General features: G+C 43.5%; 1 protein-coding gene across 1 annotated transcript in view; it reads left to right on the top strand.

Moving 5' to 3' along the window:
* The window catches only part of LOC133385935 (suppressor of tumorigenicity 14 protein homolog), a 32075-nt gene extending 25514 nt beyond the window's left edge, over nt 1–6561 (top strand). The window contains exons 12-14 of the mRNA XM_061629528.1: nt 408–591; nt 5669–5852; nt 6440–6561. Of these exons, the coding sequence (XP_061485512.1) occupies nt 408–591; nt 5669–5852; nt 6440–6475 (404 nt within the window). The 3' untranslated portion in view covers nt 6476–6561. The remainder of the gene's footprint in view (nt 1–407; nt 592–5668; nt 5853–6439) is intronic.
* Nucleotides 6562–18526: the final 11965 nt, after the last annotated feature.

Genomic DNA, 18526 nt, shown 5'->3' with positions numbered 1-18526 from the left:
AGGTACCTCAGAAGGAATAATAGGTAACTTCATCTTTTTTTTTCTTTAAAAAGTCAGAACAAATAATTTTATTTTAGACAAACTGAACAGGAAAATGGTATTTGAAATGAAAACCAGTGCCTTGGTCCAACGGCATACTGAAGGCACAGGAAGTATGATGAGAAAATGGAACTCTTGCAGCCACACAGACATTCTTGTTCTTTTCATTGGAAGGGGTAGCTCCTTGTGCTCAAAGGAATGTGTTGACAGTGTGTCCCCTAAGCAGGTTTACCGAGAAGTAAATCTCACTGAGTTCAATGGGACTTGCTTCCTAGAATCCTGTTTAGGACTGTACTGCATGACTGTAGAATTTTATTTTCAAGCTCTTAAAAGCATAAATAACCTCTGTGTGTATTTATTTTTATTAGCATGTGGAAGGAGTCAGGTAAAAAGACCCAGAATTGTTGGTGGTGAAGATGCGAGGTATGGAAAGTGGCCTTGGCAAGCAAGCTTGCAGCTGAAAACATATGGCCATGTATGTGGTGCTTCTATTATTTCAAATTCTTGGTTGGTATCTGCTGCCCATTGCTTTCAGGACTCTGATTCTATAAGGTATGCATTATGTAATGTAAAACATTTATTTATACTTACTGATAAATAATCACTAGGGGTGTGCAGCGACCATAAGATGTCTCTTATATCCAGAGCTTGGAAAAGTTACTTTTTTGAACTACAGCTCCCATCAGCCTAATCCAGTGGCCATGTTGCCTAGGGCTGATGGGAGTTGTAGTTCAAAAAAGTAACTTTTCCAAGCTCTGCTTATATCTATATCTGTAGCACTTGGAAGCAGCCCAATCTGTATTAGATCTGCTCTGTGTTGTTCTTATTCAATTCATTATTCAGGTACAAGTCTGATCTGTTAAATGTAGAGGTGTGCTTTGTCCCCATTGACTATAAAGAGGAATCTAAAAATGGCTATAACTTTTCTCCATTGTCACATAAGCAGATGAGGTTTGCAGAAGGATCCCTTCCAGAGAGAATGAAGCCTGTCAAATTTCTTCAGTTCCATCCAGTAGTTTTGTGCATGGATTATTTCAATTAATTTTTTTAAAAGGAAGAAAAAGTAAATAGTTCTTGGCAAAAAGTGTGACTTAGTTATCTTTTCAATCTATGTGGGTTAATTAAGAAGGCATTGGGGAGATACAGATTACTAAGCAACCTAGATGGGACACTGTCCACAATAAAATAATAGCAACTGCCTTGTAGAAATGAATGAATTTGGGTAGCTCTCAATCATTTAGCATATTATACAGACAGAAGAATGGCTGTATACTATAGGCAGAATGGATTTTTCACATTCCACAATGTTAAATTGAAAATACCCCCATGCCATTCTGATGCTTCCCATAAGCTCATTTCAAAACAAAACCTTACAAAACTTATAGTCCTGAACTCAGAAAAGCTTGCTTAACAACCCTCTAAATTTTCATGGTGATACACAAAACAGTCAGAGAGAATCGAAAGTTCAAAATGTGAAAAGAGAGAGAAAACACACACCCCTTTTGGACTTTTTTCTGTCAAGAGTTCTCATAATTTGTTGAAATTAAAAATCAGCCATGCTCACAAAGTACCTGTAATCTTATTACTGACCTTCCCCCATACTTTGAGCTTTATCTTCTGCAGTTTAAAAGGTTAAAAAATGCCTGACTGATTTTTAATTAATATAAGAAATTTAGTATTGAACACAATGATAACACTGGGCACGCTCAGTAAGAACCAACTGTCAATGTTCTAAAAGCCAGACTCACAGCTGCTGGGCTTGCCTAATCAGGGGGCCACACCCACATCAGACATTTATTTCACTTGAGACAGTCATGGCTTCCCCCAAAAAATCCTGGGAAGTGTGGTTTGTGAAGGGTGCTGAGAGGAGACTCCTATTCCTCTGACAGAGCTCCAGTGGCCAGAATGGTTGAACAGTCAGCCGCTCTGATTGAAGCTCTGTGAGGGGAACAGGGCATCTCCTACCAACTCTCAGCACCCTTCACTAACTACACTTCCCAGGATTCTTTGGGAGAAACCATGACTGTCTAAACTGAAGTAAAGGTCTGGTGTGGATGTGGTCAGGGACAGATTTTGTTTAAATTTGGGTGGGAGGCTACATGTGCCTGCTCTAGAAAAAAAAGTTGGGGGAAACCCTGAAAAAGAATGATACTGTTCACAATGTTTTCCTTTTGGAAAGGAAAGGGGCTTCCCCTCTGCCCAGCACCCATCCATCCAATCTCCTCCCCTCTCCCTCCCCATCCCCTCCCCTTCCTGCCCTCCTCCTCCCTTTCCTGCCCCTCCTCCATGTCAGTTTTACCTTTCCTAGGCATGATTGCACAGGAGTAAATCCCATTGAACTCAATAAGCACACAAATGTTCAAACCTATTGTGCCCTCCTCCTCCCTCCCATCACCTCCCTTTTGCCCCTTCCCTTCCCTCCCCCTTCCTTCACCCCTCCCCTATCCCCTTCCAATCCCCTCCTTTCCCCTCCTCCTCCTTCTCCCCTCTCCTTCCTTCCTCCCCCTCCCCCATGGTCAGTTTTACCTATCCTAGCCATGATTGCACAGGAGTAAATCCAACTGAACTCAATAAGCATGCAAATGATCAGACCTGCCTTTCCTCTCATTCCCCCTCCTCTCTCTTCCTCCTCCTCTCTCTTCCTCCTCCCTTCTTCTTCTCCTCCCCTCTTCTTCTTCTTCCTCCCCTGCCCACTCCAGGCCTCTCTCCCCGTGGTCAGTTTTACCTATCCTAAACATGATTGCATGGGAGTAAATCCCACTGAACTCAATAAACATGTAAATGATCAAACCTGCCCTCCTCCCCTCCCCATCCCTTGTGGTCAGTTTCACCTATACTAAGAATGATTGCAAGGGAGTAAATCCCACTGAACTCAATAACCATGCAAATGATCAATCCATTCTTGGCAAACTTGCACAGGATCCCATTTCTTACCTCCCGGATTAAAAAGCAGAGAAATTCACTAATAGGCAAAAAAACCCTGTTACCAAATTATTCCAAGCTGCACAGGAAGTGGATTGGACTGTGAAAGACCAACCCAAATTGTGTTTGCATTTTTACAGATTTATAGGACAGTACAATATCTCAGAGAGGAGGTCAGGTCTCCTGCTCCCCTGGTGCATTCACTATAGCTGCCCAATTTCCCTGCTTTTTAAAGTTTGATAGAAATATCTATGGGCTGTAGGTACGTTCTTAAACCGCAAGTATTTTTGCCTTTTAGTGAATATTACTCTAAAGGGGATTAAATAGCTAAATAGAATAATGAGGTTTAGAGGCAGAATTTCACTGAAAACCAGTTGCTAGGTAACAAGGACCAAATTGTTGCCTTAATGCACTATTTGTGGTTTCCTTGCAGCATCTGACTAGTCATTATGAGACTTATGATGCTGGATGAGATGTGCCTTTGCTCTGATCCAACAGGACTCATTTTAATCTTCTTAACCCGAGATTCACCTAGTATTTATATCTTTGTATATATATATATTTAAAAAATCTGATGTGCTTCTGGATCGGTTTCTACAGCTGAAGCAAAAGTGGTGTAAAGACTGATACGAATCTGATCTGACATGGCTGGGAGCACATTATTGTGCCTACCATGTGGTGGTGGCAATAACAACATTTTCTGCATTTTCTAGTGGCTATCCCAGAAGAGCTTTTCCATGTGGTAAATAGGCTAGTTACATGGGCTAGAAGGAGGAGGTGATGGTACCATTGCAGGCTTTCTGTGACAGATTTGTGAGGCACTTTGAGGATAAGATTGGCCAGGTAGAGCAAGTCCTGTAGAAGTATCCAGAGCATCATTTGGTGAGGTTATTTGGATCAGTTACAATTTCTGTGGCCTGAGGAAATGGACAAGCTGCTTGAAGCACTTTAGCTGACCGCAAACCTTCTTGCCCATCATGTCATATAAAAGCTAGCTGAAGGGGCATGGTTGGATGGGTCCAGGGAGTCTTGAATGCCTCTCGGAGTGGGGAGGTACCATCTGCTCTTAAGGAGGTGATGGAGCTTCCCAATCTCAAGAGGACTTCCTCAAAGCTAGAAGCGCTTAGTAATTGTTGCCCTGTCACCAATAACACCTTTTTGGCCAATGTATTCACGAAGGTGGTGGTGGTGGTCCAACTTGGAAGAAGTACATTATCTGGACTCATTTCAATCAGGTTTCAGGCCTGGATACAGCACTGAAACTGCCTTGGTTGCACTGGTTGATGACTTTTGTTGGGGGAGAGACATGAGGAGCTCAGCCTTGGTTGTCCTTGACCTCTCTGTGTCTTTTGATACCATTGACTATTGTCTCTTCCTAGAGCAGCTTCAGGGGTTAGGAGTTGTGGACACTCTGCTATAGCAGCTCCATTCCTACCTCTGAAGTACATTTCAGAGAGTGGCAATGGGGGGCTATTTTTCAGCATGTTGGAAGTTAACGTGAGGGTTCCCTCATTTGTCCCCCATGCTGTTTAACATCTGATATCATCAGGATTTGGAGTAAGTTGCCATCAGTATGCTGATGACATCCAGCTCCCCAATCCATCTGAATCAAAGGCAGTAGGTGATAATGGGCTGGATGTGGACCAATAAACTGAAACGCCATCTGGACAAGATGGAGCTGCTGTGTGTCGCAGGTTCTCGAGTCCAGGAAGAAGGGAAACATCTGGTTCTAGATTGCATTCCACCCAACCCATCCCGGAAGGATCAGTGCACAACTGATCTATGTTGCTTCAGGCCCACAGTGGCTCACAAGCTAGGAGTGCCTATTTCCAGCTATGGCTCATTTACCAACTACTATTCTTCCTGGACAGGGACATCTTAACCACGGTGATCCATGCTCTGATAATTTCCACATTGGGCTATTACATTGTGTTCTTAGGGGGGGCTACCCTTGAAGTTGGTTTGGAGCTGCAACTAATGCAGCACATTTCTTGGTGGTTGTTTATGGCCAGACACACATTATGCCAATCTTGAAAGGTCTGCACTTGTTGCCAATGCATTACCGAGTTTAAGGTGCTAACATTGACATGTAAAGCCCTAAACAAGTTGGACCCCAGATAGCTTAAAAAGCACCTTCTTTCACATCAGCCTGCTCAGGTGTTAAGATCAGCAGGAAAGGCCCTATTGACAGTGCCACCACCCTCCCAGAGGGACTTCTCTGTGGTGGCCTCCCAGATTGCCCCTCCAAGATGTGTTTTGTGCTATCATTATGTGCTTTTTGATAATACGTCAAGAAGATACAGATTAGTTAAGACCTAAGCCGATGGATGGATGGATGGATGGATGGATGGATGGATGGATGGATGGATGGATGGATGGATGGATGGATGGATGGATGGATGGATGGATGGATGGATGGATGGATGGATGGATGGATGGATGGATGCCCTCCTGGAGCATTGCTACTCTATGTTGTGGTTTGGTTAACTTTGTTCTTCATTTAATTTTGTGGTTTTATTTTATGATTTTGTTACTATTTGCATTTGTTTTAATTGTGATATTTTTTGTAACCTGCCCTGGGAACATACTGTATGAGTGAAGTCTGAGCTATAAATACAAATAATAAAATAATTTATCCAATCCCTATTCAAATTAATGGGACCTGTACAAGAATAGTATATGGAGGACTGCACTCTTTTTTTTCCAGATACTCTGCAGCATCCGGTTGGACAGCATTTATGGGTATAAGGATAATTAACAAAAACAGTGATAATCCTGTAGCAATGAGATCGATTAAACGGATTATTGTCCATCCACGTTATGACCAATATATCTCAGACTATGACATTGCCCTGTTGGAAATGGAGTCACCAGTATTCTTCAATGAGCTGGTACAGCCCATATGTTTACCAAGCAGTCCTAGAGTATTTATTTATGGAACTGTCTGCTATGTAACTGGCTGGGGAGCCATAAAAGAAAATAGTATGTTTATTTCTGGATATGTTTATTGCAAATTGCAAGTATCCTAATATATTGTACCTTTTCATGGACTGTAACTATAAGCCCCTTTGGGAGCCAACTTTGGCTAAAAAGTGGACTATAATATAATAAATTTAAAAACATTAATAGAACTTAAAGTATATAAGGTTTGGCCCACTTGAGTATCAGTTGTGGCCATTCTAAATGCATATCCTCAGTGATAAATGACAGAGTTCTTTTAATTGTAATGCATTCTTAGAGGCTAGCAAATTTCATAAGCTACTGGGAAAGTAATGCCTTTAGCTTTTAAAATGTTCAGTTAGGTTTACATTTAATATGTTTAATTTACCATGTGCTGTGTAAATCGTTGCTATTATGGGAACATATAGGCAAATAAAGTTAAAAGGTCTAAACCAGATCGTGATCTTTTTTTTTCAAGCCTTGCAGCTTGCAATCTGAAACATCATATTTGTCTCATACAACATTTCTGTTAATGTAGGTGAGCTTGCAAAAACACTCCAAGAAGCTAAGGTGAAAATAATTGATCAAAGTGTATGTAAGAAGCTTTATGATGATGTGATTACATCTCGGATGCTATGTGCTGGGAACCTTAATGGTGGTACTGATGCATGTCAGGTAAAGTGGAAAATAGGATTGTGAAAAGTGACGATTTCTGCATCAGTCCTTTCAGATTATTTTTTATGAGAGTTTTCTTACATTGGTTTTTTAAAAAAAGTTTTCTAACAGTAGACATCAAAAATATCTGGGCTGAATCCAGGCTAAGGCTACAATCCTACATCCACTTACATGGAAGTAAGCTCTATGGAGCTCAGTGGGACTGACGTCTGAGTAGACTTGTATAGGATTGCACTGTTAGTCAGAGTAGACCCACTGAGTTTCTTTTGAAAATTAGGTGGGATAGATTTTTTTTAAAAAAAATACAGTAATGCATTGATATCAATGCGAGTTGTTAGTTATGACTAAATTTCCTATTGATTTCAGTGGGTCTACTCTAAGCATGACTAAAGTCTTTTGATCCAAAATTCTGTGATTTATCCAACAGTTTTCACTAAAACATTTAAATGTTTCTAATTATTTCAATTACTTTTCAGTAATATTTGCATCTGAATCCTGAATATGTTTATTTCAGTTACATCAAAGTAAATGTATTTAGGATTGCAATCTGAATCAATTTGTACCTACTTATTTTTCTTCTTGAGCCAGATCAACCTTCACCACATTCTTTCTTTCTGTCCTTGATGTTGGAGTAAAATGAAATAATGTCTGAGGCACATGCAATATAGGCTTACATGTTAACCTTATCTCCCTGATTAAGACTATTTCATATGTGGAAGCAGGCTTCCATATACAGACACTCCCTCCCCCCAATTCTGGACCAAGTCCTGTGCCTATAAAAGTGCATTATACATAGAGTCCCCATTGATGGATTCCCACATCCAATATCTGTGGCTTCATGTGCAATTATTACATTTATATAATATTGATAGATTGGAATCAGACACATTGCGCTGACTAGATTATCATGCTGTCAGTTTTGACAACACTATTCAAAGGAATCCAAGCTTCTCTTTTCACCACTCACAGCTCAATTGACTAGTGCAATCTAACATCTTACTAACCTGCTAGAATCTTTCTGGTGGAGAGATGCATGGTCCATCCACAGTTGCACATGTCTGGGCAATTATTATGCAGAAATGGATAAACCATCACAAATCTGAAAATGTGTATCATAATACTACCATAGACTAGCTCATTCTTCCAAAAGTCTGACTCGTGTATTTCCTTTTAGGGTGATTCTGGAGGTCCATTAGCCTGTTTAGGAAAGTGGAACAGATGGTACCTTACAGGCATTGTCAGCTGGGGTGAAGGATGCGCTCGAAGGAACCGCCCTGGAGTTTACACCAAGATCACAGCACTTTATGACTGGATTCATCAATACGCAAACTGATAGATGAGTTCTGGAGAAAGCCAAAAGCAAACACACACATTCTTACTGAAGCATCTTTATTACGATAACAAAACAGGATTTATGCTATGATAACATTATAGATATCTTTTGTGTTGGCATACAGACCATATATAAAACTTAGAAAGATATATATAATGAACTTTTTGCACTGCAAAGAACAGTATGAATACAACCACACAAGCATTATTTCACCGTCTATTGATTTTCTTGGTGCTTTATCAGCAGATATGGGTAAATAGAGTAGCACCTTTGATCAGTATCTATCTGAAATAATTTTGATGGTTCTTTTGCTTTGCATTAATTTTGATCATGCTTTTAATGCTTTGCTATTAAGAAGTATGCAGATTTTCTTCTTTCTTGACAACAGATTGCCCATTTTTGAATCAGATATAAAATGTAATGAAAATAAAGAATGCTTTAGCTTTTAGGATGGGAACTAGCAACCAATGAAGCTTCCATTTCCTTTCTCTGTCACCATTTCCAGAGGGTGCCTGTGTTAGTCAATTGCAGCAAAAATATCAAGAAGTATCATAACACTTTAAAGAGTAACAATTTTATTATGACATAAGGTTTCATGGACAACAGCCCACTTCATCAGATTTATGAAGTGTTGTCCTGAGTTACAGGTGTATTCCACATGATGGAAATTCAGAAAATACAGGTAGTGATGAGCACTGTTAATAAAGTATTTATCACAGTCTGTACTACCTGATTTCATTTTCTTCTGATGCCACTGTGTCTGTAACTTAGGACAACATTTTATACAGCGAGGAAGCAAACTGTAGTCCACAAAAGCTTATACCATTATAAACTGGTTAATCTTTAAGGTGCCATAAGACTCTTTGTTCTTTTTCTGTTAGAATTCCTGTCTTTATCTTGCTTCTCTCAGTTCCCCAAGTGACTTTATTTTTATCTATCTGTCCTCCATTATCTCCTGGTAATATGAGACTATTAAGTACCTTTCACATAATGAGTCATATAGTAATTTTAGCAAACAAACCTAAGTCATAGATACTAGTGGGAACCCTGTCAATAGCTATCCCACAACCTTCACGGATCTCAGCATCATTATTTTGCCATGTTTCTTATGAAAAAAGCTTACTAATCAAACTATGTTCTCCTTGCTAGCAGTTAGAACCACCTTCATTTTACTGAACCTGATGGCATCTTCATTTTATTGATGACATTTTGTATTTAAGCTCCTTTTTAATTTTATTTATAAAGCACAGCTGCTGCAGTAGTAAATATTACATAAATCACAGTAACTATTAGAGTGCCAGGCTATCCCATGATCTGAAGGTAGATGTGGCAGCGTCCTTGCTGAAGCTAAGCATATCTGCATCTGGTCAGTGTCTAGATAGAAAACTGTCTGGGGGAACCTTATGTACATTGCTTTGAAATCCATGAGAGAAGCAAGGTATGTTATGAATAAACTCTTGCAACAACATTCCTTTGGTGGATGTCTTTCACTTTTATTTTCTCTGCTGTGCTTCTCAATCTCCTTTGACTGCACTCTCAGTAAGTCAATGCATCTCTTCCTTTCCTTTGGTTATGGGATGCTCTTCAGTTTCTATGTGTTTCAAATGATACTGAGCATGACAAGAGGCAACTGCCTACCCTTGCATACACACTCCAATAGCTTTGCAAGTTTATAAAACAGGAAGAGTATCTCTTGTTCTGAATTTCAGATATAGGCCACATTCACACCATACATTTAAGGCCCTATGCCTCTCAGCCTCATGAAAACCCTATTCATAGTGTTGCCATAAGTCGGAATTGACTTGAAGGCAGTACATTTACATTTTATATCGCTTTAAATGGTCATGGCTTCCCCCAAGAATATCAGGAACTGTAGTTTCTTAAGGGTTTCCTATTTGTTTCTGGACCAATTCAAGATGCTCACGGTAGTGTTTAAAGCCCTAAGTGACTTACGTCCCAGATATCTGAAAGTCTGCCTTCTTCCCTACAGACCCTCTTGGGTGTTGAGATCAGCCGAAGGGGCCCTCTTGCTAGTTCCACCACCTTTGAAAGCTGGGGGAGGGGGTGGCCTGGGAAAGAGCATTTTCTACTACAGCCCCTAAATGGTGGCACCCCCTCAGGACAGAGGTGTGTCTGGCAACTTTGCTGTACAGTGTTCTGTGAATGCTGAAGATGCTCCTCTTTACCCTTGCCTTGACTCCCGAGAGGCATATTTTAGGACCCACCCTATTTTTTTGATGCTGTAGTTTTAAGTTGTTTTTAACCTTTTTGGGGGGTATTGCATCTGATGTATTTTAAACTGTTGTAACCCACACTGGGACCTCAAGGTGAAGGGTGGGTGATAAATTAAATTAATAATAATAAATAAGGGTTGTGAGAGTTGTTAGGAAACCCTTATTCCCCTGTCAGAGCCACAATTCCTTGGAACGAGAGATTGACAGTTAAACCACTCTGACAAGTGAAGCTTTGGGAGGGGTGGAATAGGGGTTTCCTAACATCTCAGCAGCCTTAATGAACTATGCTCCTCAGGATTCTTTGGGGGCAGCCATGACTGTTTACAATGGAATAATAGTGTTTTTAATGTATGGTGTGAATGTGACCATAAAGGAACTGCAAAATGTTGGAGAGGAAGGACTCCTTAAATAAATAAAAAAGAGTATATTGGTGAGAATGGAATAATGAGTAGACACGTGTGTTTGTTCCTCTGATAGTGAAAGATCAGACCAGTGACTAAGCTGATTATGGGGTTTCCACATCTAGAAGAAAGGATATCAAGGGAAGGTTAGTATCAAAAGATAATATAAACTGATTTTCAGATTATTAATATTAAAAGATTTATATACCACCTTTCATTTCAAGAACAAATGCCAGTGTGGTTCACAAACAAATAAAAGCCAACAGGAAAATAACAAGTATAAACCTGATTCTGAAAATATTTTGTCATTCTTATGTGCCTTCAAGTCAATTATGACTTATGGAGACCCTATGAATCAGTGACCTCCAATAGCATCTGTCATGAACCACCCTATTCAGATCTTGTACGTTCAGGTCTGTGGCTTCCCCAATGGAATCAATCCATCTCTTGTTTGGCCTTCCTCTTTTTCTACTTCCTTCTGTTTTTCCAAGCATTATTATCTTTTCTAATGAATCATGTCTTCTCATGATGTGACCAAAGTATGATAACCTCAGTTTCATCATTTTAGCTTCTAGTGATAGTTCTGATTTCATTTGTTCTAACACCCAATTATTTGTGTTTTTCGCAGTCCATGGTATGCAGAAAGTTCTCCTCCAACACCACATTTCAAATGAGTTGATTTTTCTCTTACCTGCTTTTTTCACTACTACCCATAAGTAAGACACATAGTAAAACAACTTCATCAAAATATTAAAACATCCATAATTAAAATGTATAAGAAACAAGCCCATTAAAACAGTTTTTAAAAACAATCAAAACAGGAGGTTCAAGTCAGGAGATCAGGGGAATGCTTATGTAAACAGATGTGTCTTCAAGAACTGAACTGCCAATAGTAATGGTGCCTCTAATATTTCAGCAGAGAAATTCCACAACAGTGGTATCGCCAGTGAAGACACCATCTCTGAGATAAGCTATGCATATAGGAGCAATACCTCCAACTCCCAACCCACAGATATGGTACTGAAGGATACCATGATCAATGGTATCAAAAGCCACTGAAAGATCCAATAGCAGCAATAGGGTTACACTCACCCATCTCACCCATCTCCTTCAAAGGAGGTCATCTGTCAGGATGACTTATGATTTCCCTTCAAAGATTTACATTGAGGTATGAAAAAAAGCGTCCACTGACAAGGTGCTGCAGGGTATACATTTGTTGAGGTTCTTCTTGAGGCAGAGCTGTTTTACTACCAAGCATCGCAGGAAGTGACTCTGGAAATCTTTTGTATAACTTGTCAGCTAAAGGCAATCGGTTAATGGGTACTTGGGGAGAACTAGATGATTTTTTCTAGATGATTGAGCATCCTACAGGTTTGTGAAGCTTGGTGCCGCAAGAAACAGTTTCACAGTTGGGGATAGCAGCAGTGAAAGAGAAACAGACTGAATTTCTGGGGTTGACATTCAGGCAAGTAATAACCTGCAGGGGCATGCTATTCTTTTTGGTGAATTGAAGTTGAACAGCAGGCATTCAAGGCATTGCCTTGAAGGAGACAGTGGTTCATCCCTTCCCTAAGAAGACCTCCCTGGACTGAAGTGTTAAACAGCTATTGCCCAGTGGCAAATATCCCCTTTTGGGGCAAGGTGCTTGAGAATTTGGTGGTGGTCCAGCTTCAAGCATGCTTGGAAAAAACTGATCACTTGGATCCATTCCAGTCTGGCTTCAGGCCTGGCCATGGCACAAACAGCCCTGGTCACCTTGGTTGATGACATTTGTTGGAAGAGATAGAGGGAGTGCAACCTTGCTCATTCTGCTTGATCTCTAGGCAGCTTTTGATACTGTTGACCATGGTATCCTTCTGGAATGTCTCAGGGAGGTGAGGATTAGGGGCACTGTGCTTCAGTGGTTCCGCTCATACCTCACACTTCCAAAAAGTAGCTGTGGAAGGCTACTGTTCAGCACCATGGCAGCTGTCCTATGGTGTTCCACAGGGTTCCATCTTGTCCCCCATACTATTTAACATATATATGAAGCTGTGATGTTCCTGTATTAATGTATATATGGTAAGTGCTGTTTGTATAGAAGATACATGGTAAGTGGAATGAAAGAGGAGGGGGGAGTAAATGAGCAGTAGAATGCTGGATGATTGGCTGAGTGTTTGGATGGCTGAGAATATAAATGGAAGGATGACAGTTGAATCTGGGTGGACGTGAGTGGGTTGTTTTGGTGGAGTTGGGAGGTGGGTGTGAGTTGGTGTATGTCAGGAGAGTGTGGAGAAAGAGGGAGGTGGAGTTCGGATTAGTAATAAGTCAAATATCACAGTAATAGATGAAACCATAAGCTTATAGATCATTATCAAAGTTATCTTGTTATTAATGTTATTTAATAAATACTATTTTGGTTTACCGAAGGCCTGATCCTTGGCTGGGGTTTCACAGACCAGAAGGGAGGGTAAGGTAATAACCAAGGCTGAAGGGAAACAGTAACAAATGGTGGCAGCGGTGAAGAGGAGATTATAACATTCATAAGTATCTAGAGCAACCCTGAGTTATGAGTTATCAGAAGTGATACAAGAGGGTTGGGAACAGCATAGGCACGCAGTCACAAATATAACCAGATAGGGAGACTCAGGCAAGGTCTCTGGGAACATTGGTTGTAGAACGTGACTGGTGGTGCTGCCTAGCAGGGGGATCTATTGAGATCTGTGCTAGAGCGGGGAGAGAAACCATAAAAAAGGACAGTCCAGACTGGTGGAGTCCCTGGTGGTGCCTAGTGAAAGGCAGTAGCCACGAGCAGGTAGGAACCTGACAGGGAGAGCCAGGGAAGGGTGTCACAGAAGCCACTGGGAGTTGTCATCAGGAAATTTGGAGTGAGGTGTCACCAATATGCAGATGACACACAACTCTATCTCTCTGTTCCATCTGAATTGGGAGAGTCAGCTGAAATGCTTGGAAGCAGTGACAGGCTGGATGTGGGCCAATAAACTGAAGCTAAATCCTGAAAAGTCAGAGGTATTATATGTCCAGATTTTTCATGACTTAGAGCAGGAAAAATGGCCTGTTCTAGATGGGGTTGCACTCCCCTTGAAAGAGTAGGTATGCATCTTGGGGGTAGACCTGGATCCAGCATCATCACTGGAAGCTCAGGTGGCCTCAGTGGCTAGGAGAGCCTTTTTCCAGCTGTAGTGGGTTTGCCAGTTTGGGCCCATATTGGACAGAGATTCCTTGGTCACAGTACCCCACGCTCTAACAACTTCCAGAATGGATTATTGCAATGTGCTCTACATGGGGCTACCCTTGAAAACAACTCAGAACCTTCAACTGGTCCAAAATGCAGCAGCCGATTACTGGCTGGGGTTCCTTTAGAACTCATGTAACCCCTGTTTTAAAACAGCTGCACTGGTTGCCAGCTCATTTCCAGGCCCAATTCAAGATGCTTACACTAGTGTTTAAAGCCCTAAATGACTTAGGTCCCAAATATCTGAAAGACTTTCCTTCCCTACAAGACCGTCTCAGGTGTTGAGATCAGCAGATGTTGCGCTGCAGCCAACTCAGAAGGGACAGGAAGGGGGGAGGCATGAGTTTCAGGCACCTCCGCAGCCAGAAGAAGCAGAGTTGGGGATTGTTGTGTCTGAGCAGGATCGTGCGGGAAGGGGGCAGCCTGCTCTCCAGCCAGTTCCCGCAAGTAATGCCCTTTCCGAGGAGCCAAGCGCACCGCCCCCAGTTGATGCAGAGGACTTGTGGGGGGAAGCTTCAGAGACAGTGCCAGCTCCTCCTTTGCCAAGCAGTTCCCAGGAAGCAGGTGTCTTCAGATGAGCCGTTGGATGTGTGTCCCCTGTCTCCTCGTTCCCGTCACCGTGAGAAATGGACAGGGCAAAGACAGGAATTACAAAGGAGTCAGAGATAACATTCGAAAACATTTCCTATATAAGCCTGCCGCTCCCAGTGGGGGGTCGTTGAGTCAACTTCCTTCACACACTGCAGAGCATGTCTAGAGTATAGTTAGGGACTCTAGTGAGTTAGCGTAGGGTTTCCTATGAAGCGCAATGCCTTTGATGTATCCATTACTCTAATAAAACGAGATTTACTTCCACACACACTCCAGCCTCATTCTTTCGGCTCTGGACGGAACAGATTGACTCAACCACCATCCCTACTCGAACCTGTTCCCATGGGGGATGACATGGACCAGAACGGAGCAAGAGGGGGAGTACCTATCACCATGGAAGCTTTGTATGCCGAGATCCAGAACCTCCGAGTGACTACACAAGCCCTACAAGCCGAGAACCAAAACCTCAGAGCCGCAACGCAAGCCTTGCAAGTGGATAACCAGAATCTCCATCCCTTGGTCGCCCAAGTCCAGGCTGCGCCCCCCGGGGCGGCAGCCCCTATGAAGTCTCCAGTGGAGCTCCTCGTGCGATATGGGGGCCAGAGTGAACAGTTTGCCATGTTTCTAGCCCAATGTGAGTTGTACATTCAAGTGCGCAGAGCTGAGTTCCCAACTGATGACGCGAAGGTGGCATTCATCATCAGTTTATTGGAAGGGGAAGCGGCAAAATGGGCCACCCCGTATTTGATTCGCAACGACCAGATATTGTGCCAGTTTGACGCTTTCAAGAATGCGATGGGGGACATGTTCCGAGACCCCCAGAGGAAGGAGACGGTTGCCCGCCAGTTAGGGACCCTGAGACAGGGAAGGGGGTCTGTAGGGCAATACACGAATGCATTTCATGTTTTGTCTCAGGAGACGGAGTACAATGACCCAAACTTGATGTACTTCTACAGAAATGGACTGAGTCCAGAAGTGTTGGATGAACTGGCGCGCTCCACACACCCTGACTCACTGAGGAGTTTGATTCAACTGAGTTTGCAGATAGACAGCCGCTTAGAAGGAAGAAAGTTGGAGCGAAGAATGGAGCCTTCACGGAGTCAGGTTGCTGTTCCGCTGCCCCGTGCGTGCCCCATGCCCAATCCTGGCATCCCTACTGTCTCGGGAGAGGAGCCCATGCAGATTGGGGGGGCTAGACCGCGATTGACAGAGGAGGAGAGGGAAAGACGCCGGAATGTCTCTATTGCGGAAAGTCTGGACACCTCGCCAGAAATTGTGCAGCCAAAACCGAAAGATCCCAGCCGCCGGAAAACTTCACATCCCAGCTCTTGTAGAGGCTAGAGAGTTGGGGGGTGCTACAGACACTGAGCCTCCGTTACGACCCCTTCCCTCCCAAGGGGCCCTTCTGTTGCCCATTCGCATCACCCTGTCCTCAGGCGAGAGCTTCTCAGCCAAGGCTATGATCGACAGCAGAGCATCCTCTTGTTTCATAGACCGAGAGTTGGCGCTACACCACGCTATTCCCACAAGAGAACTGAGTCACCCATTGGCAGTGGAAACTATAGATGGCTGGCCTCTGAAGTCTGGGGGGGTGACTCGGGTGACTGAGTCCGTGGAAGTGAAGGTTCCTGGGCATCGGGAAGACCTATCGTTCTATGTGGCGTCCTTGCCGCGTTTCCCGGTGGTGTTGGGTATGCCTTGGCTGGTTAGGCACAACCCCACAATCTTTTGGGATGAAGCTGTGGTGGTTTTCACCTCCAAGTACTGCCATCAACATTGCCAGCCTGAAGAGGAGCCGCAGGTGTTGGCAGGGGCATCTCCCCCAAGGGAGATAACTTTGCCCACCAAGTATGGGAGTTTTCAGGACGTCTTCGATAAAAAGGAAGCGGAGCAACTCCCTCCTCACTGGCCCTATGATTGTGCCATTGATTTGGTGCCTGGGGCACACATCCCCGCCGGGCGGATCTATTCTCTATCTGAACCAGAGTTGGCAGCATTAAGGGAGTTTCTGGATGACAATTTGAAGAAAGGCTTCATTCGCCCTTCACAGTCCCCAGCTGGTGCACCCCTACTGTTTGTGAAGAAAAAAGGGGGGGAGCTCCATCCCTGTAATGATTATCGAGCCCTAAACCAGCTCACTATCCCCAATAGTTACCCACTGCCGCTCATTAGGGAAATGTTGGAGAGGTTGCGTTCCGCCAAAATTTTCACGAAACTGGACTTGAGAGGAGCTTACAACTTGGTGAGGATTAAGGCAGGTCATGAATGGAAGACTGCGTTTAAGACCCGTTACGGTCAGTTTGAGTATTTGGTGATGCCATACGGGTTGTTGGGAGCACCTGGAGTCTTCCAAAATTTTATGAATGACATCTTTCGGGACTTTGTGGACCGCTTTATGATAGTGTATTTGGATGATATCCTGATTTATTCGAATACTCCCGAGGAACACGACTTGTATGTGCGTGCAGTGCTGCAGAAGTTACTGGAACACCGTCTTTACGCGAAGCTGGAAAACTGTGGGTTTGACCTAACCACTTTGGACTTTCTGGGGTATCGGATCTCTCCAGCAGGAGTAGAAATGGACCCAGAAAAAGTTCGTTGTGTACTCACGTGGCAACCCCCCAAGACCAAGAAGGATTTGCAACACTTCTTGGGCTTTGCGAATTACTACCATCGTTTCATAGCCAACTACTCCCATCAAACCGCACCGCTCACGGATTGCCTGAAGGGCTCAGGAACTTTCCAATGGAAAAAACTGCACAAGAGGCTTTCGAGAGCCTGAAGCGAAGGTTTGCTACCGAACCCATACTGCAGCATGCTGACCCGGCGCTCCCTTTTGTGGTAGAGACGGATGCGTCAGACATCGCGATCGGAGGGGTTCTTTTGCAACTGGCCCAGAAAGAGGGAGAACTGATGCCTTGTGCCTACTTTTCCAGAAAGTTAACCGACTCTGAACAAAACTACACTGTGTGGGAAAAGGAGCTATTAGCCATTAGAGATGCCTTTGAAGCCTGGAGACACCATCTGGAAGGGGTGCAGCATGAAATTGAGGTACGCACGGACCATCGTAATCTAGAGAGTCTTCATACTGCCCGTAAACTCAATCAGAGGCAAGTGCGCTGGGCTCAGTTCTTCGCACGGTTCCATTTCAAAATTCATTATATCTCCCAAGCACAGAATAAGCGGGCTGATGCCCTCTCAAGGAAGCCAGAATTTCTGAGGGATCCCACCCCAAGACCGTTACAGTACATAATCCCTCCCGAGCGGGGAGTAGTAGGGGCCTGCCAAGATTCTTGGGAAGCTGAAGTGCGTGAAGCGCAACAACAGGACCCTTTCGTGCAGGAGCAGCGGGTCAAAGAGGGTGCGTCACCCCAGGCAGAACAGAAGGACCTTATATGGAAGGATGGCATACTGCACCATCAGGAAGCTGTTTATGTGCCCCCCGGAGAACTGCGAGTGAGGATACTACGTCAGTGCCACTTTGGGGTTTTTAAGACCATTCAAGCTGTCACTCGGGAGTTCTGGTGGCCCAAGGTGAAGAAGGACATAGAGCATTACGTTCGCTCTTGCCCCACTTGCATGAGGGCTAAACATGCCACTGGGAAGCCACCGAGGCTACTGGAACCCCTTCCTACTCCAGGAGGACCTTGGCAAATGATTACTATGGATTTTATAACAGACCTTCCACCTTCCCTAGGGAAAACCACAGTTTTGGTGGTCATTGATGCCTTCTCGAAAATGGCTAACTTCATTCTGTGCGCAGGGCTCCCAAGCGCTCAAGACACTGCCAAGTTGTACGTGCAAAATGTGTATCGGCTGCACGGTCTGCCAGACAGCCTGGTTTCCGATCGGGGCACACAATTCACCTCGTGTTTTTGGCAAGCGTTGTGGAAGTTGCTGCAAAGTGAGCTGAGACTGTCGTCTGCCCATCATTCCCAAATGGATGGGCAGTCCGAGAGGGTCAACGCAGTGTTGCAACAATATTTACGTTGTTTTGTGGGGTATCAGCAGGACAACTCGATGTCCTACCTGCATTTAGCAGAATTTGCCTATAATAATGCTGTGCATTTGCACACGCAACAGACTCCTTTCTTCGCCAATTTTGGCTACCACCCCCGAGCCTTCCCTGCCCCAAAAAACAGTCTCTCAGTCCCAG

The sequence above is a fragment of the Rhineura floridana genome, chromosome 5 (assembly GCF_030035675.1).
Source record: "Rhineura floridana isolate rRhiFlo1 chromosome 5, rRhiFlo1.hap2, whole genome shotgun sequence".
Lineage (NCBI taxonomy): Eukaryota > Metazoa > Chordata > Lepidosauria > Squamata > Rhineuridae > Rhineura > Rhineura floridana.
Note: the sequence above shows the minus strand (reverse complement) of the source record. Positions and strands in the feature narration are given on the sequence as shown.